General features: G+C 36.8%; 1 protein-coding gene across 8 annotated transcripts in view; it reads left to right on the top strand.

Annotated features, from left to right (window-relative positions):
• Nucleotides 1-25,214, top strand: part of LOC114052508 (transmembrane protein 180-like) — a 48,920-nt gene that overhangs the window by 22,171 nt on the left and 1,535 nt on the right. For all 8 annotated transcript variants that reach the window (XM_027875173.1, XM_027875176.1, XM_027875171.1 and 5 more), the window contains 3 exons: nucleotides 5,172-5,326; nucleotides 9,228-9,311; nucleotides 11,426-11,569. In XM_027875173.1, coding sequence (XP_027730974.1) covers nucleotides 5,172-5,326; nucleotides 9,228-9,311; nucleotides 11,426-11,569 — 383 coding nt within the window. The remainder of the gene's footprint in view (nucleotides 1-5,171; nucleotides 5,327-9,227; nucleotides 9,312-11,425; nucleotides 11,570-25,214) is intronic.

The raw sequence follows: 25,214 nt of genomic DNA, 5'->3' as shown, positions 1-25,214 counted from the left end.
TAGTGAGGCAATTGGAGTTAAGTGACTTGCCCAGAGTCACACAGCTAGGAAATATTATGTGTCTGAGGCCGTATTTGAACTCAGGTCCTCCAGACTCCCAGGCCGGTGCTCTATCCACTGCGCCACCTAGCTGCCCCATGGATACAGATGTTTCTAAGGCATATAATGGACTTCCCCACTTTATTAAACTGAGTATCATTTAACTCCTTTATGTTTCAATTCTCTCATCTGTAAAATGAAAGGACTGGCCTAGATTATCTCCAAGGACGCTTCAATTTTTCCTACAAATTTAAAATCTTATCTGTATCTCTTAACATAATCTAACCTTCTCTTAATGACTCAAAGTCATCGTTAGGAACGTTACTCCTAATGTGGTCTATTGAAGTGTGAGTACAGTTTGCCTGCACACAAATGGACCCAGATTGCTGTGCTTTTTGAGTTTATGAGCTTTTTTAAAAGCATCTTTCTTGGCCATTAAGCTGCTAGCGGTCACTTCTCAGTCCTTTTAGGGCACCTGAGTAGAGCAACTCCTTGCTGCTTTTAATGTCCCCTGGGCTTGAAGATAACCAAGCTTGTCAGAATCGTATATAAACTAAGAGCAAATAGGCTTCAAATAAGACATTGTCCTAACAGTAAAGTGCAAAAGCTTTAGTGCATGTGTAAAACACTGTCCCTTTTCATAAGAGGCAATTGATGATGAAAAGGGCAGGAAAAGTGTCTTTGTACAAAGAAATAAGTGTACATTAATTGTCAGAGAATGAGATATTGTTGCTTTTGTGGGATGAACATTTTGATAGCTAATATAATTAGGAAAGGAACTCTGTTTAACATGAACTACTAAAACATACATGTGTATAAAGAAACAGCTTTCAGATGGCATTTGGACAGGTTTCCCCCCCCCCCTTAATAGTATTTTATTTTTTCTAATTATGTATGAAGATAGTTTACAACATTCACTTTTATAAGATTTTGAGTTCGAATTTTTTTTCTCCTTCCATCTTCCCCTCCTCTGTCCCCTCCCCAAGACAACAAGCAATCTGATATAGGCTATACATGTACAATCATATTAAACATATTTACACATTAGTCATGTTGTGAAAGAAGAATCAGAACAAAAGGAAAAACCGTGAGAAATTAAAGACAACAACAAAGAAAAGAGAAAATAGTGTGCTTCAATCTGCATTCAGACTCCATAGTTCTTTCTCTGGATGTGGATTGCATTTTCCATCATGGGTCTTTTGAAATTGTCTTAGATCATTGTATTGCTGAGAAGAGCTAAGTCTATCAAAGGTGGTCCTTGAACTATGTTGCTGTTGCTGTGTGTACATTGTTCTCCTGGTTCTGCTCACTTTACTCAGCATCAGTTCACGTAAGTCTTCCCGGGTTTTTCTGAAATCTGCCTACTCATCATTTCTTATAGAACAATAATATTCCATTCTATTCATATACCACAACTTGGTCAGCTATTTCCCAGCTGACGGGCATCCCCTCAATTTCCAATTCTTTCACACCACAAAAAGAGCTGTTATAAATATTTTTGTGCATGTGAGGGATTTGGACAGTTTTGAAGAGAAAATGATTTGCAGTATAGATTTGAGGCCTTGAATCACTTTGTTAACTATGTGGAGTGATGCCTTACTTGTATGGGAACTATTTAATGTTATGAAGAGTGTATTTAACACATATACTTAAATACTTTACTCACGGGACAGTCCCCTTATTTGGAGCTCCTCCAACCTCCTTTCATGCCTAGTGGGTCTAAATTCTCAGAGAGAGATCATCACTGCCCCAGAGTTGCACTCAAACTCTCTTATGGTCCTAGGAATAACCTATTGAGGGGAAATAGACTTCCCCTATCCACCACCATAGCTCTTGAGCCCCCATCCAGTATATTTTCTAGCTCCGCTATCAGCCATTCCAAATAATCACACTTTTTAGATCTTAAATATAACTATTTACTTGATAAGACACAATAAATAATAATATATGTACTCATATATTAAAACAAATACATAAATGATAAAATATGTCACAATACATAGATAAATCCAACTCTTTTCCCCATTCCCTCAATAAATTATGGCAAAGAGTGGCAGCACACTTAAAGGAAACTGGCAGAGCAACACATGAAGGAAGAAAACTCAAGTGCTTAGGGTAGCTCACAACTGCAGACTGTAGCTTTCAATGTTATTGGTCTTCTCAGGTTGGAGGAGTGAGCCCAACCTGGATAGCAGTGAGGTGTCTCACAGGCGTAGGTGAGATACTGAGTCACTGATGTAGATATTATAACAACATCAGATGAGACCACCCCATTTATCCCTATTACATATATATGGGCTAAAAGAGTTGGTTTCTGAAAGAGCTGTAACAACTTTAATATACATAAGTACCTTTGTTTCTTGTACTTATTAAATGTTTACAACTCATCTTAAAACACAAAAATTGAGGAAAGGAATGTCAAAATCTTTTGGTCAGATTTTTCTTGAGTTTTAAAGGCACTAGAATGAGAAATTCACTATCAGACTTAGCCATTGTGGGAATTTGTTGGCTTATGCATATTTGTGTGCTTATTTATATATGTGTATCTGTGTGTGTGTGTGTGTATAAAATGTGTGTATATATCTACATATGTCACAAGGGTTTTCTTTTCTTTCTTATTTTTCAATGGTAGGAGGGAAGAGGAAAGCTGCTGGTAGAGTTGCTAAAAAAAAAAAAGAATTATTGAAGAATTTTTTAGAAATGTATAGAAGAGGACAATAGGAAGGCCAGAAGGATATCCATATAAACTGGACAGTTTTGAAAGTTACATATTTAAGTTTTTATATACTTATTAAAAGGAACCTATATATAATAGAGATTCATAGTTTTATGTATAATCTTTTTCTATTCTACCTTTCATATACAAATGTCCATTTTATTTGGTGTCAAGTTCAAAATAAAAATGGACCCTTAAATTCAAGTTCTGTTTTAGTCTGAAGGCCTTATTTTATTTTTATTTATTTATTTATTTTTAGGCAATTGGGGTTAAGTGACTTGCCCAGGGTCACACAGCTAGTGTCAAGTGTTTGGTCTGAGGGCATATTTGAACTCAGGTCCTCCTGACTACAGGGCCGTATCCACTGCTGTATCCACTGCGCCACCTAGCTGCCCCTGAAGGCCTTATTTTAGCGCTGTCAAATCTCTGGATCAAAATATCGAACTGACTTGCTTTAAATGGACTTTCAAGTATAGACAATTTCTTTTCATTTTTCAGATTGGGTGTATAGAAGTAATGCTTTCTTCAGTTACTGGAGTAGAGGATAACAGTCTTGGATTTTATTCAGTTGTTTGTTTAAGGTATTTTAACAATGACTAGGGTATAATAAAGACAGATGCATTGTATACTAGGCTTGTGGATTTTAATTTTTTCAAGCTGACTTCTCACTAGTGGCAAGTAGTACTCGTGAGGTGAATGAGTAAAAGGATAGAAGAAAAAAACAATAGTAATTTTATATATCCACTGCCCTTCCATCTGCCCAACCAATTAAATTCAGCAAACATCCACTAAGTAATTTCTGTAAGCACAGCACTGTCCTTCCTACCCCTTGACTTCATTTAGTCATCTGTGACATGTTGCCAGATCTGTGATGGAAGCAGAATGCTCTCAAATGCCTGTTCAATAAATATAAAAATTAAAAGCCCCAATCCTCAATTTATGCAAGATGAACAGTGTTACAGGCAAGGAAGAATAATTTTTGCACAGTTTTTGTAACATTCTAAATTGCAATCTGAAAAGATTTCTTTTGGTATTTGTTTTTTAAACTTAATTTTAAATTATGAAGTCCCCCCACATTGTATGTCTAATAGGTGGATGTAAAGCAACCTCGTTTGAAAGCGTGAACTTCTACCTTCCTATAAAATTAGCTTTAGGATAAATATAATGGAGTCATGAAACTTTGTATTACAGTAAAACTCCAAGAAATACCTAGAATTACATAGATCAGTAAGTTGCTGTTTCAGGTATTCCCAAAAAAGAGCTATTATTCCTTAAAAGGCAATAAGTTAGACTTAGAAATAAAGCAAAAAAAGTTTGATGTAGAATAATTAACATTTTATTGATAGAAGTAGGTACAGTAGCAAGTTCAAGGCTGTCAGCCCAATTGAGCCTTTATAAAAAGAAAAACTGAGAGGCTATGGTAGGAAGCATCATGAAGAAAGGTTAAATTGGAATCGTGAAGTAATACATCCCATTTGTTTTCTTTGAATTTAGGAAGTATATTTCTCTAACTTACAAAGTGCTTGTACATGGTGGGTACTTAGAGTTTATTGAATTAAGTGACATACTCTGAAAACTCGTGAGGTTATCAGAGATGGACCATGAAATATAACCTTCACTTTTCATGTATGCATTATGATTTTAGATTTACATCAATCACACCACGAATATTATACCACTACCTCTTCCTTTTTTTAAGTGGTGGGTTCTTTTACATGGTTGATCACATCATATAGGAATTTTCATGTTTACATATAAGTAAAATTGTGAGAGACCATTTGCAGTTTTTCATAGGAATAAAACAATAAATCATTTCATTAGTTGCTGGATATATTCATTCTTTGATGGATTTTTTGAAGCTGGCAATACATAGCAAAGCAACCCTCATGGGGCAGAGTCTGAATGTGTTTTTAGAAAACCTTTTTAGTACTGGCTCTGCCACTTTTATGACTTTGGGCAAATCACTTAACCTCTTAGCCTCAGTTTCTTCATCTGTAAAAAAAATAAGGGAAGTCATACTTTCACCTCCTATTTCACATTTGGGCTGTTGTAAAGATCAAATGGGAGAAATGACATATGCCTACAGACCAGCTACATAAATGGCAGTTTTATTATAACAGCCTTCAATAGCAGCTCTTTCAGCTTGTGTGCTAATAGATGTATTGAGATATAGCCATCTTATTGGGCTGAAAATTCTCACCTGGAAAAAATATTGTCAAAGTTGTAAGGCACTATGTAAACAAGAATTATTACCTGTGGGCAATAATTCAATTAATAATTAATATCAGTTATTTAATTTATTGAAACTATCCATTTGATATATAAATTAATTTTACTAATACTTAATAACAATTAAATGAGAATTATGAGAAAGTCTGACCCTTCCTAACCCAGTGTCATTCTCCTTCTGTTTCAGTTTCTTGTGCTCCTCAGCCACTCCTGGCTCAAGAAGTTTGGTTACTATAAGATCATTTTATTTTCCTTCTATATAGAAGGAGTAGCTGCAGCTGTGATGTTTGTGCTGGGACAGGAGCACTATTACATTTTGGCTTTTTATCTCATAGCTAACATGTAAGTACAATGTTACTGATCCTAAATCCATAAATATTTGCTAGTTAAGAAAGGAAAAATTTTGAAGCTTGCATTAATTCTTTTTGTTCACCCTTTCTAAGGTAAAAAAAAAGAGTCCTCTGACTGAAGTCTTTCTATATTTATTTACAGAAGAGATTAGTTTGAGAATAGCAAGAGGCTGATTTGGGCAAATAGGACATATTGGATTGTATAGCTCTTCTTGGCTTTTCATTGCTAAATGCTTGAGGCAGGGTCCAAACATAATATTGAAGTAAACTAATCCCTCACCCTTCCTCTGTTTTTTCCTAGAATTTTTATGCTGTTGCTTTAGGTTCATTTTGCCACCGATGCTCTTTCAAATTAATTTGTGCTGAAGTGTGAGTTTTAAAGAGAACACTTAGAAAGCATAATGGGTAACTCAAATTGATCTCTGATGATGAGGTTTGGGCTGCATTCCTCTCAAATCGTTTCATATCTTTGTCTACTTATTTCATCTATAAAATTAGGGATTCTTTTCATTAAAAATCATTTCTTCAGATTTTTAGAGTTAAAGCAATATATTTATAATGGATAATTATTGGAAGTTCTGTTAGAAATTTATTTTACTTTCACTTAGGCTTTTTTCTTTTTTTCTATTCCTTAATCATAGTTGATTTTATTTTCCCCTATTAGTACCTTACATGTCTTGTTCTTCATACCAAGAGAAAAGTTTCAGATGTGTTTCTATGGGCATATTCTGTTAATTAGAGCTTATACCAGCAATGTGAGCCATATTTAATGAGCTGGTAATGGATCTTGGGGATTTTAGCAAAAGAAAAAAGTAGTTGGGTTTTCCTTTCCATCCAAAAGGAAAATAATTATTTAGTATTTTTTAGAAATTTTTTCATATTCTCAAGAGAAAAATGTAGGGTATTTTTTTTTCAATTCAAAAGGAAATTAAGTGTTCAGTATTTTCTTAGAGGGCAGCTGAATGGCTCAGTGTTAGAGTTCTGGGTCTGAAGTCAGGAAGACTTGAGTTCAAAACCAGCCTCAGACACTTACTAGCCATGTGACCCTGGGCAAGTCACTTAACCTCTGTTTGCCTGAATCCATTGGAGAAGGAAATGGCAAACCACTGCAGTATCTTTGCTAAGAAAACCCCATGGACACACGTTCCCTAACGGTCCATGGATTCACAAAGCGTTGGACACAACTGATTGACTGAAAAACAAAAATTTTCTTAAAGAAGTTATTTCCTTAGGGCTACAGTGTTTTCTGTTGAAGATGCTGCTTATTGTATATTCATTTGGGGAATGTGTGTACTTTTATTTCTGTAACTGGTGTTGGAGCATTCTTTGTGGCCGGAAGCACCTAGGTGCAATTTTGTGGATACCTCCCAGAACTTCTCTAGCTTGTACTACCATGTCAGGAAACCCAGAGAACATCAGTATCTGTTTCATTTTGCTTCCTCAACTTCTTAAAACTTAAGATATTAAATATAGAAAAGATTTTATTTACACCACAAAAAAAAATGGAAAGATTAACTGAGCATATAAACAGTCAAGAAAATATCTTACCCTACTCTCAAAGGCATTCATATAGTCCTTCTTACTGATATCCTGTATGGCTCTGGTTTGCTCATCACCCTTTCCTGCCCAAATGTACACCATTCCCATGACTCACAGAACCAGGAAAAAGTAAGGTCTGGGTTCCTTTCTCCCAGTCAGTTCTTTGTTTGACTGATCTTTAGTTCTATCTTTTCCTATGATCCTTGGTCCTATAGTTTCCTGCCAGTTACCTTTTTTCTTTTTCAATACTTGCTTATTCTGCTATTGATTTCGATTTTTTTTTCTGATAAAGGTCTCATTTCCAAGACATAAGGAACTCATTCAGACTTATAAGAATAAGAGCCATTTCCCAGTTGATAAACAGTCTAAGAATATAACAGTTCTCAAGGGAAGAAACTCAGGCTATCAATAACCATATGAAAAAATACTCTAAATTACTACTAATTAGAAAAATGCAAATTAAAGCAATTTTGAGATTCTACCTCATACCATCAGAGTGACAAAGATGACAAAAAAGAAAAATTATAAATGTTGGAGGGCTTTGAGGAAACAGGCACATTGATGTACTGTTGGTGGACCTGTGGATGAGTACAGCCAATTTGAAAAGCAGTTTGCATTATCCATAAAAAGTTACTAACCAGTACATGTCCTTTGATCCATTATACCACTGTTAGGTCTATTTCCTTCAAAGATCAAAGAAATAGGAAAAGGTCTTACATGTAAAAAAATATATATATGTGTATATATATATATATATATATATATGTATGCGTGTATATATATATATATGTATGTGTATATATATGGGGTTAATGTATTCATGTAGATATACACATGTGTACATATATACATTTTATGTATACACACATATATATCAGCTCTTTTTATAATAGTAAAAAACTAGAAACTTAAGGGGATGCCCATTAATTGAGGAATAGCTAAATAAGTTAAGGTTTATGAATGTGATGGAGTCCCTATCATGCTGTGAGAAATAGAGAATTTAATAGAAACATTAAAGGACTGATACCAAGTAAAATAAACAGAACCAGGAAACAAATTATATAATAACATCAGTATTATAAAAAAATCAATTTTGACAAATTTTATAAACAGATTAAGAATGAAAAGAGCAGAACCAGGAGAAGAATCTTTATATTACAACAACACTGTAAAGACAAGCAACTTTGAAAGCTATAAGAACCATGATCCATACAAGGACCATCCATAATTCCAAAGGACTGATGATGGAACATATTTTCTACCTCCTGACAGAGAAGTGACAGATTTTATTTATTTATTTTTTTTGGTGAGGCAGTCGGGTGAAGTGACTTACCCAGGGTCACACAGCTAGTGAGTGTCAAGTGTCTGAGGCCAGATTTGAACTTGGGTCTTCCTGAATCCAGGGCTCTATCCACTGCACCATCTAGCTGCCCCAAGGTGACAGATTTAGAGTGAGGTAGAATAAGACACCTATTTTTGTATACATCCAAGGAAAGAATTTGTTTTGTTTGATTGCATATTTGTTACAAGGAATTTGTTTTTGTTTTCTCTTTTTTTCAGTAGAGTGAGAGGTGAGAGGGAAAGTTGTTGTTGTTGTTGAGTTGTTTTAGTTGTGCCCAATTCTTCATGACCCCATTTGGTGTTTTCTTGGCACAGATGGAGTGGTTTGCCATTTTCTTCTCCAGTTCATTTTACAGATGAAGAACTGAGGCAAACAGGGTTAAGTGACTTGCCCAGGGTCACACAGTAAGTGTCCAAGGCCAGATTCTGACTTCAGGTCTACCACTCTAACTACTGTACCACCTAGCTGCCTATAGGAGAGAAAATGGGTTTCTGTTAATTCTTTCTTTTTTAAATAGAGATGAGAGTGGTACTATAAATGTGGAATGTTGCCAGTACTTTCATATGAGGTGAAGTTAGTTTTACTTAATTGTTTTACTTTGTTATAAGATACTTCTCATGGAGTGAGGGTGATCTATAAATGCTTGTAATGCAAAAACAAAACATTAATAAAACTTTTTAAAAAAATAAAGTCTCCATCTAACACTAGCTCCAGGGGCTGCATAAATGTCGGTGCAGACCTCTCCAGTCTGTGTAGAGCCTGTGTCTGTCTGAGCTAGTAACTTCTGATGCACACATCTGTGTCTGAATCTTTGTGGTCTGAGTGATCTCCCTTACTCAAGAATTGTTTCCTTCTTGCAAATTGGCCCTGGAATCTTCTCTTCATGAAAGGGAAAAAAATTAGCCAATTCTTCCTGGTGTATGTCCTCTATATTTTCTTTTTCTCTTTTTTAAACCAAATATTGGCTTTTGATTTTGATAACCATTTTCATGTGTTTATTTTCTTTTTCTAGGGTGATAGTTCAAGCCTCGTTTAGTTTATTCAATTTGCCTCTGGCTGACATCATTGATGCAGATGTACTGAAATTCAAACGGAAGTAAGTTCCTTTATAATAATGACTGTAAAAGTCAACATGTGTAGACCTGGACTGTAAAATTCGCTGCATTTCAGTTATATTAGAACTGGAAGGGAACTCAGAGGCCATCTAATCCAGCCTCCTCAATTGATAGGTGAAGATGCTAGGGCTCATGGCAGAAATGAATAGTTTATTTGTAGACACATAGTGTCCTTGAAGAAGGCCATCAAGTGGCCATTTTTTTATTTTAATTTTTTTTAATTTTTAGGCAATTGGGGTTAAGTGACTTGCCCAGGGTCACACAGCTAGTAAGTATCAAGTGTTTGATCTGAGGCTGGATTTAAACTGAGGTCCTCCTGACTTAAAGGCTGGTGCTCTATCCACTGTGCCATCTAACTGCCCCTAGTGGCCATTTAAAAAAAAGTTTCTATTACTTTTAAAAGTTGTGTCACTTTGAGAGAGCTCGTAGGACCAGGATAAGAAACAAATGTTGGCATTGGTAGTTTTCTCCCCTTTCCTGAAGTGATTTTATAATTTTGGGGAGGGCAGGGGATCAAATTACAGCCAATACGAAGAAAGATTTGCTTTCAGCCCTGACAGACAACAGAAGTCAGCGGCAACCATCAGTGTTGTACCATACTAACAATTAAAGAACAGATTTTACCTTTCTGTTGACAATCAGTAAAGAACAAAAGGGGAAAATAGCAGCAGCTGAGAGCTATATGTCAATTTAGGGTTTACCAAATTTTTTACATATAATCTCATGTGCTGTTATTAGCCCTATTTTATAGATGAGGAGACCAGGGTTCAGAGAGATTGTGACTTGCTTAAGGATCACACAGCTAGTAAATATCTGAGCCAGGATTTCACTCAGGCCTTTCTGACTCCCAAGTCCATGCTCTAGACAATATGCTTCTCTCAAGAGACAGGTGTCATCAGTGCCAGTCACACAGTTAGGTGGTTTTCCTTAGCTGTTTGGGGGGAAAGTACTTTGTTGATAAGCATTTGTTTCATCAAAACAAAATGTACCAATGAAAAAATTTTTTTAAATAAAAATGCCCTTCCCAGAAGATAAAAAGATTTACTTCTCAGAAACTTTTGAAATCATTTACCGACTAGTACATGTCTGACACAAAGCTCAAATTCACTCTTCCTGTAAAAGAAGAGATTGAACTTTTGCTCCATGACACCTCAAGAACAAAATTCAAAGTCCATGTTTGTTGCTGTTTAATTGCCTACCAGACATTTTAAAAATTAATGAGAAAAAAAATTTTTGGCCTACTGCAAAGAGGTCATTCACCATTCAGACTTGCTTTAAAGTTCCAGCTGATTCCCTTACATTTCCAGTGGGTTGTGTTGTTTTAGTTTGGAGAGGAATAGGTGAGTTTGAGACACAGATTCGATACATTTTCATCTGAGCTCTTTTGCCAAGGAAAGAAGCCACGCTTCCCGCTCAATTGATCAAGGCTGTTTATTGGCAAAGATACTCAATAGGAACACATGTCTTTCACTTACCTCTGGCTCCCAAATTTCTAAATACACTGAGCTGTTTGTGACTGGTCCACAAGGGTTATAGCTCTGGGCATTGTTAACAGATCTCTGTGATGGTTCAACTTCGGGCAATGTTACTGCTTAGTCGGTTACTATTGTTTCATAAATAGTTCAAACCCTATAACAATTTCAGTGTGTTAATTGTCTTTATTCCACAAGATGTTCTTTAATTGATTAAAAATAATGTGATGACCAGGTAACAGGATTCTCTCCTAGGTCATACTCAGCAGAAGCTGGGCTATGTCACCATAGCTTCAGGCCCATGAGGCATAAAGATGTTAAGATCGAACTGAAAGACCATTTGGTAACACTTTGCATTGACCCATCAGATTTATCAGTACCTTTGGTATCAGACTTACCCAAACTTGTTTTTATCATTAATATATAAACATCTATTTAAAAATCAGTTCATTTAAATACCACAGGGTGGGGGAGTATGTAAATATTCATCCTTTTGGTTGGCTTTTCTGATTTCATTCATCTGTTTTTAAACAGTGCTTCCATTTCAGGTTCCATACATGAGTGAATAGATGTCAGCATTGGTTGAGTGTGAAATGGATTTGTTCTGATTTTATTCATTACAGATCACCCCTTTCCTCGATGGTTTTTGGGACCAATGCTTTGTTTACCAAACCTGCCCAGTCTTTAGCTCCTATGGTTATAGTCACTGTGTTAAACCAGTTTGGATATGAGCAGCTAAACAAGAAATCCATACAGATTGATCCCAGGTAAAGTACCTTAAAATTTTGAAGAAGCAATGAGAAAGTTGTGTGTGTTTGTGTTAACTTCAACAAACATTTATGGGAGGCAGCACGGCTTAGTGGAATGAGAGCCACCTCAGAGTCAGAATGACCTGAGTTCAAGTCTTAACTCTGACATGTATTTGCTCTGTTACCCTAGGAAACTCATTTAGCCTCTCAGTGTCCCAGGCAACTCTCTAACATTTTAAGTTGTAGCATAGTTGTCCTGAGGCATTGGTAAAGTTTCCTCACCCCAGAGCTCATTTCACAGGTGCAATAAAATCACAGGTGCAAGAAAAGAAAAATGACAAATGTTGGAGGGGATGTGGGAAAATTGGGACACTAACGTACTGTTGGTGGAATTAGCAGCTCTTTTCTGGTGGCAAGGAATTGTAACTTAAGGAGATGCCAATCAGGAGGGGAATGACTGAACAATTTGTGGTGTATCATTGTGATAGCATGCTATTGTGCTGTAAGAAATGATGAGCTAGATACTCTCAGAAAAACCTGGACTTACATGAATTGATGCAAATCAACTGAATTCATTTTTAAAGGTTCATTTCAGGGGGTTTTTCTTGCTTCTTGCCGTTGGCGAGTTTTTTGGGGGCATGTGGGGTGGGGGCAGGGTGACTGCCAGAATTGCTAGTTCTATTGCTCTGCCATTTAGTGCCCTGGAGTAATTTAACATTTGGTTTACCGACGGCCTGGATGGGTAATGTATTTCTGAAAATGATCCAGCATGATGTCTATAAAGTGCTTTAAAATCCTCCGTGGTAAAATTGCTTAGCAAAATACACAAATATAAATAGCTCACATCATCCTTGCATATGCTTTTATTGTTTTACTGCTATAATTTATACAACTGAAGCTTGGGAGTGTTGCCCCTTACTGGCCTGTTTTTGAGAGCTGTAACTAACTACGAGAGCTGTATTTCTGTGACACCAGTAGGGAGGCATTGTCTCAGTGGTCAGATCATTGTGATTATATGAAAAACATTTGTTCTAAGTTTAGTGATTTCCATTTACATCCTAGTAATAAAAGGACTTGGCTCCTAGCTGCTCCCCTATGCTATATGGTAGGCCATCATGGATCTTCATGTCTGGGTACTGAGCAAGAAAACCAGAGTATAATTTCTGTCCATTTTATCAGTGAGGATCAAGTCCTTAGTTCAGCAAACTATCCCTCCCCCCACCCAGACCTATGTGACTGCAATGGCCCAGTGGACTAAGAATGACTATAAAATCCATTCTTAGTTCATTGAACCATAGAAAAACAGTACCATTTTAAATGTTGTAAAAACCGTTCTTAGCTTGTGGGTTGTTTAAAACCAGACAGTGGGATGGATTTGCCCCATGGGATATAGTTTGCTGACCCCTCCCTTAGTGGAATGACTTCAGGTATTGCATAGCGTAGTTGTTTTCTCATCTATATCCTACTAAAAATCACACTGAAAATTTAGTTTTATTTGCCTTTATGCTGCAAACTCTAATATTTAATCATAGCTAGATAGAAAAGACCCTAATGTGTTGCCCCTCTGGCCAAACAAACCTTTTCTGATTAGCGACTACTTGTAATGTAAATGGTAAATATTACAATAATTTGAGGAAATGATGTCATTTTAGGTATATGAAATATACACTAATATAGAACACTGGAATGCTGAGCATATTTTTATCCTGGCCCAATTCATGTTTCTTTTTGATATATGTTGGAATGGGGAGGGGAGAGGAAATTGAGATCAGTATTTTCTTTAAAGTACCACAAATTAATATTTGTTGAATGCAATAGAATATGTTCTATGGATATGTGACCTAAATAAAATAGAATGCATTCATCAGGGAATAAACTGAGAATTTAGTCTTTTGTTTTAGCACATGCTCAAACAAAGATCACATGTACTTAATTTGCTTTTTCTCTTTTGTCTGGGTGTTTCATAGTAAAAGTTCTCCAAAATTGTACTTGTAAGAACAATTTGGAAAGTGATTTATCTCCAAATGACACAATAAACAATACTGTATTGAACTTTTTCCAAGGAAATGCCCTAGGGTAAATAGCCTAATGTAATTGAAAATAACCTTAAGGCTTAGTTAATGAAAGAGTTCTTGGTGTTTAATTTTATATAGCTAATCATTAAAATTAGTTTAAAAACTGTTCATTGAAAACAAGTGATCTCCATAGAGATTTATTACAGCAACAGCCTCTATAATACCTGGAGAACATTCTGCTGTTTATTTAATGGCCTCTGTTTCTTATTAAGGTGTAATTCACTGTTTTATTCAGTGGTAAAGATCAGGTTACCTAGGAAGAGAAGAGCTTCTCCTATGTATTATACTTGGCTATAGTGGATTTCATTCTTACATTTCATTCCTGTGTTATGTGGTTTATTGTACTTTATTTTTGAATTGCATATTTTTTATTTGTTCCACTTAATTTTTTTCATAACCTTTTTTCATAACCTTTGAGAGGACATTAGAGCTTTGTCTTGCAATAGAAAAATACTCCCTCTTTTGGAGAACAAATGCATGCATAATGGATATCATATTTAACTCTGAAATCAGATTTCTCAGGTTCAGTGTTAAGGGGACAAATAATGGCTTAAGCACCTTCTGTAGTACTTATTCAGCTAGTGAGTAGTAGACCAGGCAAGAACCATAAATTGAATAGCAAATCATTTCATTAGAACAGAATGGCAAAGCAAATAACGGGGGGAAATCCTGCTGTAGGCTCACTCCTTGTCCCTTTTTATAAATGAGTAGTTTCTCACATACTTACAAACTGATGGGGAAGGGAAACTCCTCAGAAAGCTCGTGTTCTGAGGTAGGAAGGGGCTTCAGTGCTATGTGCTCTGCGTCATGACTAGGAAAACCTCCTCTGCCTGACTTCTCACAGTTCTGTGTCCCCGCGTCCCCTGTGCTGCTGCTGTTGACCTCACTTCTGCAGCCATCATTTTTGGAAGCTCCCTTCTCTTCCACTGCTATTTAAACTGTCCTGAGTACTGCCATTCTCTCTGCCTCCCAAATTGCTTGTTCGTTATTCCCTACCACACCACCTTGCTGGGAGACGAATAGCTTCCAGCTTCTTAGCCTAGAAGATCATCTAGCTGTGTGACTCTGGGCAAGTCACTTAACCCCAATTGCCTCACCAAAAACAAAAAACAAATAAAATGCATAAAATAAAATACATGGAATTACAAAGGAAAACAATTATATTGAAATGTGGTTATCAAAATATATAGTCTTAGAGGTAACAGTTTTCTATATTGACTATTCAATCTGATCCAGGAAGGGCTTTCTCCCAACTTAGTCTTATTCCCTGTTGGGATGAACAACAAGGCAATAGATAAAAGCAAAATATGTATGTCTTGGGAATAGTGAACAGATTTTCACCTTTGTCTTTAACCTGCCTCATAGAGAGACCTAACTGGAGAACAAAGGGTCAGACAGAATTGTATGACTCTTTTTCCTTGTCCTGCTCAATGGAAGATTCCCAGCTCTCAGCTGAGTTAGAGCAAGTGAATTCTTTTCATCTCTTCTCTGACTCGGGGTGTAGGTAGTATGTTCCTACTGTGTTTCCTCTTCCTTCTTCCCTCCTCTCCCCACTTCCCCAATTCCCTTTTTCAGCACTGGAACCACTACTACTAGAAATGGTGTGTTAGACTGCTTAGTATAGACTACTCACAATCCCAGTAACTTTGCAAACCAAATACTCCCTCCCTGGCCAGAACTCCCGCACGTGTATTGTCTCCCCTCATTAGAGTGTGCTTCTTGAAGGTAAAGACTGTCTTGACTTTTGTTTTCATATCCCTAGCACTTAGCTCGGTGTTTAGCACATAGTAAGCACTTAATAAATGCTTTTTCATGTATTAATTTTTCATAAAGTATTTTTTTTCTTATTCTGACTTAACAAAGAAAAGATTGTTTTACTTAAAAAAACAGGAAACAAGAGGTTTTTGATTTATAAAATTAGTCAGGCTTATTCCAGAAAGCTGAAGTCTTTTCAATGTCTCTGTTCATCAGTTCAACAAAAATTAATATCATTATACATTATTTTATACATTTTTCTGAACCCTTTTCAAATGATGTTATGTGCTCCTTGTAAAAAATATAGTTTGATTTCTATGGTTTATTTGGTCCAGATCCACATGGAAAGGCAGCTAAGTGGTGCAATGGATAGAGTGCCGGCCCTGGGGTAAGAAGATTCTTCTTCCTGAGTTCAAATCTGGCCTCAAACACTTACTAGCTGTGTGACCTTGAGCAGGTTACTTAATCCTGTTTGCCTCATTATGACAAACCATTCCACTATCTTTGCTAAGAAAACTGCAGATGGGATCAGGAAGAGTCATGAACAACTGAACAACAACAATGATACATCTCATTGTAGTGATACTGGTGGTAGCTCATATTTTTTATTCATCCATTTTAAGTCTTATTGTTGTCTTTTGTGTTTATAGTCATTTCCCCTTCTCCATCTATCCCACCCTCATTGAATCCTTTCTTATTATAAAGAAAAATATATGAGCAAAGCCAACTTTCACAGGAACCTATCTAACAGTGTATACTACATTAGGTTGGTTGGTAGCATTTTTTTTAATATTTTTATTTATTTTGTTAAGTATTTCCCAATTATATATAATTTTTTAACATTCATATTTTTAATTTTGAATTCCAAATTCTCTCCCTCCCTCTTGCCCTTCCACCCTTCTTGAGAAGGCAAGTAATTTTATATCAATTGTCCATATGAAGTCCTGCAAAACATATTTTCATGTTAACCATGTTGCAAAAGAAAACATAAACAAAAAATAAAACAAGAAAAAAAAAAGTAAAAAGTATGCTTCAATCTGCATTCTGAGTTCATCAGTTCTCTCTCTGGAGGTGGATAGCACTTTTCATCAGAGATCCTGTGTAACTGTCTTGGCTTATTGTCTTGATCAGAATAGTTAAGTCTTTTATAGTTGATCATCATTACAGTATTGCTGGCTAACAAGAATTTATTAAGAGCTTACTATGTACCATGCACTGTGCTAAGTGCTGGGGATACAAATTGAGACAAAAAGAAATTCATCCCTCAGGGAGCTTGCATTATAATGGGTGGAATGGAAAAAGTATATGCCCACATTACTGGTATAGGAATATGGTGGCAAAGTTCCTAGAGTCAAAAACACAGCTGGGCAAGGGTTAAAACATAACCGTACTGAGCTCTGCTATCAAAATGGAGATCCTGAATGGAATTCATTAGTGGGAGAAGGGGCCAGCATGACAGAGGCGTAACTTCTTTGACAGGGATACCTGTTTCAGCATTGAAAATCACCAAGATTACCAGGCTATTAAGGGAGCTTCTTCCTTAAACTTGGGTGGTGGTGGTTATTACTGAGAATTTCTTACTAGAGAAGTGAAAAGTATGCTGAATAATTCTGGAAAAAAATGAAGTTTTGCTTGGCCTCGAGAAATGCATATCTTGTTTTCAAACATTCATCAAAATGATGAATTAATATAGTTATGAAGGTTTTGGTAGGAATTTACTAAATCTATTAACTGCTATAACTGATGAAGCAGAAGCATGATGAGAGATTATGTGGATAGTAGTGACTTAGAATATTGTTGCATGAAGGTAGATTTTTATGAAAAATAGAGCATCATGAAAAAAATGAGGGGAAAAGATAACTGTGATGATTAGGGAGATATTGTGGAATTGTAAGGCTAAGCAGGATTAAAGAATGCATTTCTACCCAAGGATTAGACAGATATGGTTTGGAGAGAGATTTAGAGTATTACAGTAGAATCAAGAGGTAGGCATTCTGAAAACTAAAAAGAAAATGGGTCAATGCAATCATTCCCATACCAGCAGGAGGAAGGCAAAAAGAGAGGGGGACATAATTTTTTAAAACTATGAAGGCCTCCCCTCCAAATAAAAAAATATGAAAATAAAGGAGACCCCTAAAAAGGAATGGAACCCTTACTGACTGCATCAAGTGATTCATTGAAGTTGTAGGAAAATACTTATTCTATGGGGAGACTGAAGTTGAATTGGTTGGCGACTTTAGTAATAATAACATAAGCCTGAGAAGATTGGATTTTATATGACAAAATGGTAGCTATCAAATTGCCCTATTCATTCCAGTACCCACCCCTTTCTTACTCTTGAATTCAGATCTAATAACTCGTTCTCCTTTTTCATTGGTGTCCTTGTGCTCAATGGGGCCTTTTCCTCTGGAAAATTGTCACAGGTGTTCCAATGCTCTGTTACCATGGAAAAAAAAAGAGGAAAAGGCAAGCCTATTCTTAGAGATTAGAAAACTCAGTGAGAGGAACCATTGGCAGCTGGAGTTCAATTTCTGGGTATTCCTGTAACTGGAATTTGCTACTAATCAGAGAATGACAGCAAATAATGGGCTTCTTGCTACTAACTAAATACTTGGACAATGCATAGAGGTACCTCCAGCAGAAACCATAAGCCTTTTTTTTTTTCCTAAACATATATTCTGGTAATTGTATGATTCACAGCTGATAGTCATGTGTTTATAGTTTTCCCTTTGATTAAAACATTTCTTTTCATTTATGGACTTGAGATATCATTGTAATGATGTGGAACTTTAGCTTCCATTGGCCTTTTGGCATATTTGGCCTTTGCAGATGCCCCTATAATTAGTGCATCCATCTCATCTTAACTTATGGGAACAGGTAAGGATAAAAGTAGACTCATGCTGATGAGCAACTGTAGCAAGAACCTACAGAGAAGACTTGTGCTCCTTACACTTGAAATTTATGACTGGCTACCTTCAGTCATTGATTTCTCTGGTACTGATAACTGTCCTGAAGTCGATGAATCCATTACTTTCTGTGATAAGAGGCAGGTCTGATATGAGAGGAGTCTATGATTCTAAGTTAAAAGTTCAGAACAGGAGTGGCAGTGTCATTCTAGGTCATAGCCTAGATCAAACTGACCCTCATTTCTCTGTCTTTGTGTGTGTGTGTATGTGTGTGTGTGTCTCTCTCTGTCTGTCTCTCCCTTCTTTTCCTTCTGTATGTTTGTGTGTCCATTGTTTGGTTGTCCCTCATCACCTCAGGCATCAGCAGGCCTTGTAGGGCCAAAAAGATGATAGCAGCTATAAGACTAGCAGAGAGCTGAGAAATGGTTTAGAAATAGTTTCCTGATTATACCAAGGCCTTTGTGTTAGAGTGACAGATTAAAGAACAATAACAGTGGGCAACTAGCCATATCCAAAAGAAACGAGGCAGTGCTCATCCACCAGCATCTTTGAGGACTATACATGTAATTCAATCTGGATCATCCTAGCTTTGGCTTCATAACGAGGAAGAAATTGCAAGTATTTCAGTAGTGGCTGTGACTTCAGAATACATTCCTAATTATGGAATAACTGGGTCAAGATACTGTCAGAGTACTCTCTAGAAGTAGTGTGAAAATCTAATTACATGAATTACCTCTTCTTTACAACCCTAATAGTATTCTACATTTTGCCTTTGTATCAATGCAGAAAAGTATTCTGTCACAACTGGCCAAATTACTGAGTTTTTATTCTATACACGTCATCTCAGTGAACTCATGAAGAATCTTTAATATATTCAGTAAATGCTAATTTACTTTATGTTCGTATAATTTATTATTCATTCTTAATAAGTAAGGTTTTTACTTTTTACAGTATCAACAATTCTATATAAAAAATGTTTGATCCTGCTATAATCTCCCATGTTGTTCTCTCATATTAAGAGGAATGATTACTAATAACCAGTGATTCAGGGAGATCCAGAGTTTCCCCATTTTTCTTTTTAAGGAATAGCAAGTAGCACATTTAATTTTTTTAAATTTTACATATTATTTTCTTTATTTTTTATTAATTTATTTTGATTTATCAACAATCACTTCCATATGCTTTTGAGTTTAAAAGTTTTCTCCCTCTTCCTCCCCACCACCCTCCCCAAGATGGCGCACAATCTGATATAGGCTATTCATATACATTCCTATTAAACATATTTTCACATTAGTGATATTGTAAGTAAGAATTAGAACCAATAGGAGGAACCACCAGAAAGAGGAAACAAAACTCAATAGAAGGAAAAAAATAGCAAATAGTATGCTTCGATCTGCATTCAAACTATATAGTTCTTTCTTTGGATGTGGATAGCATTTTCCATCATGAGGCCTTTGGAGATGTCTTAGATCCTTGTATTGCTGGGAAGGGTTAAGTTTATCAATATTAGTCATCGCATAATGTGGCTGTTATTGTGTACAACGTTCTCTTGGTTCTGCTCACTTCACTCAGCATCAGACCATACAAGTCTTTCCAGGTTTTTCTGAAATCATCATTTCTTATAGCACAGTAGTATTCCATTACATTCATATACCACAACTTGTTCAGCCATTCCCCCACTGATGGGCATCCTCTCAATTTCCAATTCTTTGCCACCAAAAAAGAGCTGCTAGAAATATTTTTGTATATGTGGGTCCTTTTCCCATTTGTATGATCTCTTTGGGATATAGTCCTAGAAGTGCTATTACTGGGTCAAAGGGTATGCACATTTTTATAGCCCTTTGGGCATAGTTCCAAATTGTTCTCCAAAATGGTTGGATCATTTCACAACTCCACCAACAATGCATTAGTGTTCCAGTTTTCCCACATCTTCTCCAACATTTATCATTTTCTTGTTTTGTCATCTTGGCCAATCTGATAGGTGTGATGTAGTACCTCAGAGTTGTTTTGATTTGCTCTAATCAATAGTGATTTAGAGCATTTTTTCACGTGACTATAGATAGCTTTAATTTCTTCTTCTGAAAACTGCCTGTTCATATCCTTTGACCATTTATCGATTGGGGAATCCCCCATTTTCTAAAGTCCTGATTTTAAAAAGTAAAAATGTCAGCCTCTGGAAGGACATTACTGATAATGAGATTGAATTAACTCTCCTCAATCTTGGTTAGACCCCACCCAACCTTACAAGAAATTTAAGGTGTGGAAATCTAGTGAGTTCTTTTTGGATGGAGACAGATCCTTTTATCTAGGTAGCCCAAGACTAGGGGTAGTCTGAGTATAGAGATAGTTTGGTGACTTCATGTTACTCTCAGCCCCTTGGTTTAATATAGCCCACCTCCCATTGTGTTATCCAATCACAGTTGATTAACACCCCTCAGGAATACCTACTCTTTGAAGAGTAAATATACTGTGATCCCGCCTCCATAATTCTCTTTCCTTTTATTAACAAAGTGTTGGTCTTATTAATAAAATGATTAAATTACCCAGAAACTGTCTCTCAAACTTTTTAAATTGCCACAATATTTATTTTTATAATTTTCATGCCCTTAGCAGTTTCATCTCATAGTCAATTGGATAACTTTCTTTTTTTTTTTCTTTTTTAATTAAGAAAAGAATTATCTAATAAAGGAGCATTCAGCTGGGTGTGTGGTGGCTCACAGTATATCTAGGGAAACTAAGGCTGTGGATTGCTTGAGTTTAGTAGTTCAGACCTGCAGAAGGCCTAAAGCCACTCATGTATCCACATTAAGCCCAGAACAAATATGGTGAGCCCAGATGGAAATGGAAGACTATGAAGCTACCTAAGCAGAGGCATACTTACCTAGATTGTTATTGGGATTGGGCCTGCTGCACTTTGTATTTACTAAGCATGGCTGCTGGGGATTATCTCTTTCAGTTAAACTAAATGTGTGAGGGGCAGCTAGATGTCGCAGTGGATAGAGCTCCGGCCTTGGAGTCCGGAGGACCTGAGTTCACATCCTGTCTCAGACACACAACACATGACACTTACTAGCTGTGTGATCCTGGGCAAGTCACTTAACCCCTATTGCCTAGCAAAAAATAAAAAAATAAACTGAATATGTGACTCAGAACCCCTAGCCTGTTTGTGCTGGCGGAATTCTGAGTGGTTTTACATACCCTCAATAATTTAGATCTACTTCCTTCTAGATAACTCCTTCTTTTACATCTCCCTCTCATACCTTCAATTAAATAGACTTAGCACAGATTCTATAGCTGTCTGGTTTTAATACAATTTCAGATGCATAACAGGAGATCTAAAATACCACTTAAAGAGATAATGGTTTTATATGCTGACTATCCAATCTGAGCCAGAAAGGGCTTTCTCCCCACTTTGCCTTATTCTCTGTTGGAAGGATTAATAGCAGGGCAATACATGAAAGCAAATTAGAGGAGAGTAGGCCTTGAATGGTATCAGAATTTGGCCTTTCTCGTTTTGCCTAGAAGTGCCTCTGGCTCCTGGCGGGAAGATGGAAGCTTGGAGCCTCAGCCTGCAGATTAGTATGACACTTGAAAAAGTTCAATGTAAGGGACCCCAGCTAGGGTGCGGTTGTGGTCACACCGCCTCCATTCTTCATTGTCTTCAAGGTTAAGCTTTGTTATCTCAGGCAGGTAAGGGTTGAGGTAGAATTCTTATCACTCTTCCCAACCCTGGGAGAACCTCATATTCTCATTGGCCTCTGGAAGGGGCAGGGACTGTACATCTATAATGACTAAGCTTGGCCCCAAACAACAGTAGAGAAAATACCCATCCCTCCTGTCTTTGTAGAGGTGGGGCACTATTGATATGGAATATTTTGAACATACTGTTAGATACGGTTGATATATGGGTTGGTTTTACTTGGATTGCTTTTTTAATCTTTTTAAATCTTTGTTATAAATAGGTCTCATTGGGTGGTAGAAGCAGGGGAGGGTGTGGTGTGAATGAAGCTGATTTCAACAGAAGCTATCAATAAAAATAAAATTAAAAATATAAAAAGGAAAGTCATCAGCCTCATGGAGATATAGGAGCACCTAAGATCAACTTAGCCTTTTAGCTTAAATGTGCCTGCTGAGATGTAGCAAAATCAACTGATTCAAGTTTTACTTTCTCTCTTCCCTCCCACCCCATATGTCCTTTGATGAAAAGTCTAATTAACAATACAGTCAACAAAAGGATGCCTCTTATTTATAAACTAGATAATCAGTTTGTAAATAAATTAGTTGTGGCTCTTTTAAATATTCCTTATTTAAACTAAAACTGTGGGTACTACATTTATTTTTTAAAATATAAACTCAATCATTAGCAAACACACCAAATGAAGAATAAAAATCTTTTATGGAATCCTTAGTATCTAACAAAATAGAACCAATCATGTTAACAGACAACAAAGACTATGCTTGCTCTCTGTTCTTTTGTAGAATGTAAGCTCATTGCAAGTAGGAACCATTTTATTTTTTATACTTGTATCTTCAAAACCTCGCCTAGTGCCTAGCACATCATAGGTGCTTAATAAATAAATTGGTTGATTCCAAGTTCGCCTGAAGTTCTGCCTCTTTGGCTTTGTTTTCTTTTATCTAAAGTTGTAATACTATACTTAGTGAAAAGAGCACACAGAAAATTAGATGTCACTTTTCTGTTCAATCTATCAACAAGCATTTATTAAGTGCTTAATATCTGCTGGGCACTGTGCTAAGCAGGGTAAGAAAAACTGAAAACAGTACCTTCAAGGAGCTTACATTGTGACTGGGAAAAAATGAACATATACAAAATACTTATGTAGTAGATAGAAGGCAGCAGCTGGGAAGAGTGGGAAAGGACTTCTACAGAAGGTGATATCAGAGTTGAATCTTGAAGGAAGCCCGAGAGTGTAAAAAGCAGGGGGTAGGGAGCAGCTAAGTGGCACAGTGGATAGAGCACTGACCCTGGGGTCAGGTGGACCCGAGTTCAAAAATGATCTCAGATGTGTGCTAGCTATGGACAAGTCACTTAAACCTGATTGCCTCCAGAACAAAACAAAAAAAGAAGCATAAGGGAGAAAGAAGACCATTCTAGGCATCAGAGACAGCCAGTTCAAAGATGAAGAACTGGGAGATACAGCATTGTGAATGAAGAACAAGTAGGCAGGTTTGGATGGATGTATGGAGGGGAGTAAGAAGATTAGAAAGATAGGGAGGGGCCAGGTTGTATAGAGCTTTAAATGCCAAACAAACAAGTTTATATTTGATCCAAGAAGTAGTTGGGGGCTCCTGGAATTTACTGGGGGCAAGGGAAATGTGTGAAATGGACCCATGCTTTAGGAAATCATTTTTATAGCTGTGTTGAAAATGAATGGTCGTGAGGACAGACTTGAAGGAAGAAAGACTAATTAGGAGGCTATTGCAGCAGTCCAGGCAAGGAATGGTAGCTGTGTAAGTAAAGAGAAGCAAATTTACTGGAGAGATATTGTTAAGATAGAAATGACCATATTTGGCAAATAATTAGCTAAGTAAGAGAGATTGAGGAGCTGAAGATGTGGTTGCAAACCGGAGTGAAAGGATGGTGATGCCTTCAAAAGAAGTGAATTTTGGAAGTGGGGTGGGTTTGTGGGGAACGTAATGAGTTCTGTGTGGGACATTTTGACTTTGACATGCTTATAGGACATAGAGTGTAAATAATCAACAGGCAGTTGGTGATGCAGAACTAACTGGATCTCAGAAGAAAAAATAGAATTATAAACACATGGGTGTGGGAGTTATCAGCATGCAGATGATAACTCAACCCATGAGAGTTAATGACATAACCAAGTGAGAGAAAAGAGAAGGCAGTCCAGGATAGTCTCATGATGTACCCACAGTTAATGAGTATGACATGAATTAAAATCCAGTAAAAGAGACTGAGGAGTAAGGTAAAGAGGAGAACCAAGAGCATTGTCAGGAAAACCCAAGAAGAGTGTTTTTAGGAAAAAATAATCAGCGGTACCAAAGTCTCAGAGAGGACAAGAAGGATAAGAATTGAGAAAAGACTGCTAGCTTTGGCAATTAAGATTTTATTGGTAATTTTGGAGAGAACAGTTTGAATTGAATGATGAAATTGGAAGCCAGATTATGGAGGATTTAGAAGAGAGGAAGTGGGGACCACTTTTTCAAGGCATTTAACCGAGAAGGGAAGGAAAAATGTAAGGTGGTCAATAGCAGGCATGGTAGGATGTAGTGAAGGAATTCTAAGAATGGGGAAGATTTGGACTTGTTTATAGGTGCAGGGCAGCTGGGTGGTACAGTGGAAAGAGTGTCAGTCCTGAAGTCAGGAAGACTCATCTTCCTGAGTTCAAATCTGACCTCAGATACTTACTAGCTGTGTAACCCCAAACAAGTCACTTAACACTGTTTGCCTCAGTTTCTTCATCTGTAAAATGAACTGGAGAAGGAAGTGGCAAACCACTTCTATCTTTCCCAAGAAAACCCCAAATGGGATCACAAAGAGTTGGACACAACTGAAACAAAGCAGGGCATAAGTAGGGAGAGAGGAGGGATGATAGTGGGAGCAGTTTGCTATGGAAGATAGGAAGGGACAGGAGCAAATGTACATGTTGGGAGCTGGCCTTGACAAGGAGAAGGGCTACCTCTTCATCAGAGACTAGCATGAGGGAGAAGATCATGGGTGATGATATTAGGAGGGTATGGAGTGGAGGAGTAAGTCATGGGAAGTTGAGTAGATTGAAGAACTGAGAAGTGAAGATATTTGAAGGAACAGCAACATGTATGTCAAAGTCCCTTAGGATGAGGGCAACTGTTAGTAGAGAGGAGATTGAGACTGAACTCTGAGAAAGGATGGAGAAAAACCAGATTAGTAGATAATGTCCACCAGGATCTGGAGTGGATAATAAATTT

The sequence above is a fragment of the Vombatus ursinus genome, unplaced genomic scaffold (genome assembly GCF_900497805.2).
Source record: "Vombatus ursinus unplaced genomic scaffold, bare-nosed wombat genome assembly UNPS02014807.1, whole genome shotgun sequence".
NCBI classification, from domain to species: Eukaryota; Metazoa; Chordata; class Mammalia; order Diprotodontia; family Vombatidae; genus Vombatus; species Vombatus ursinus.
This window is presented reverse-complemented; position numbering and strand designations above follow the sequence as displayed.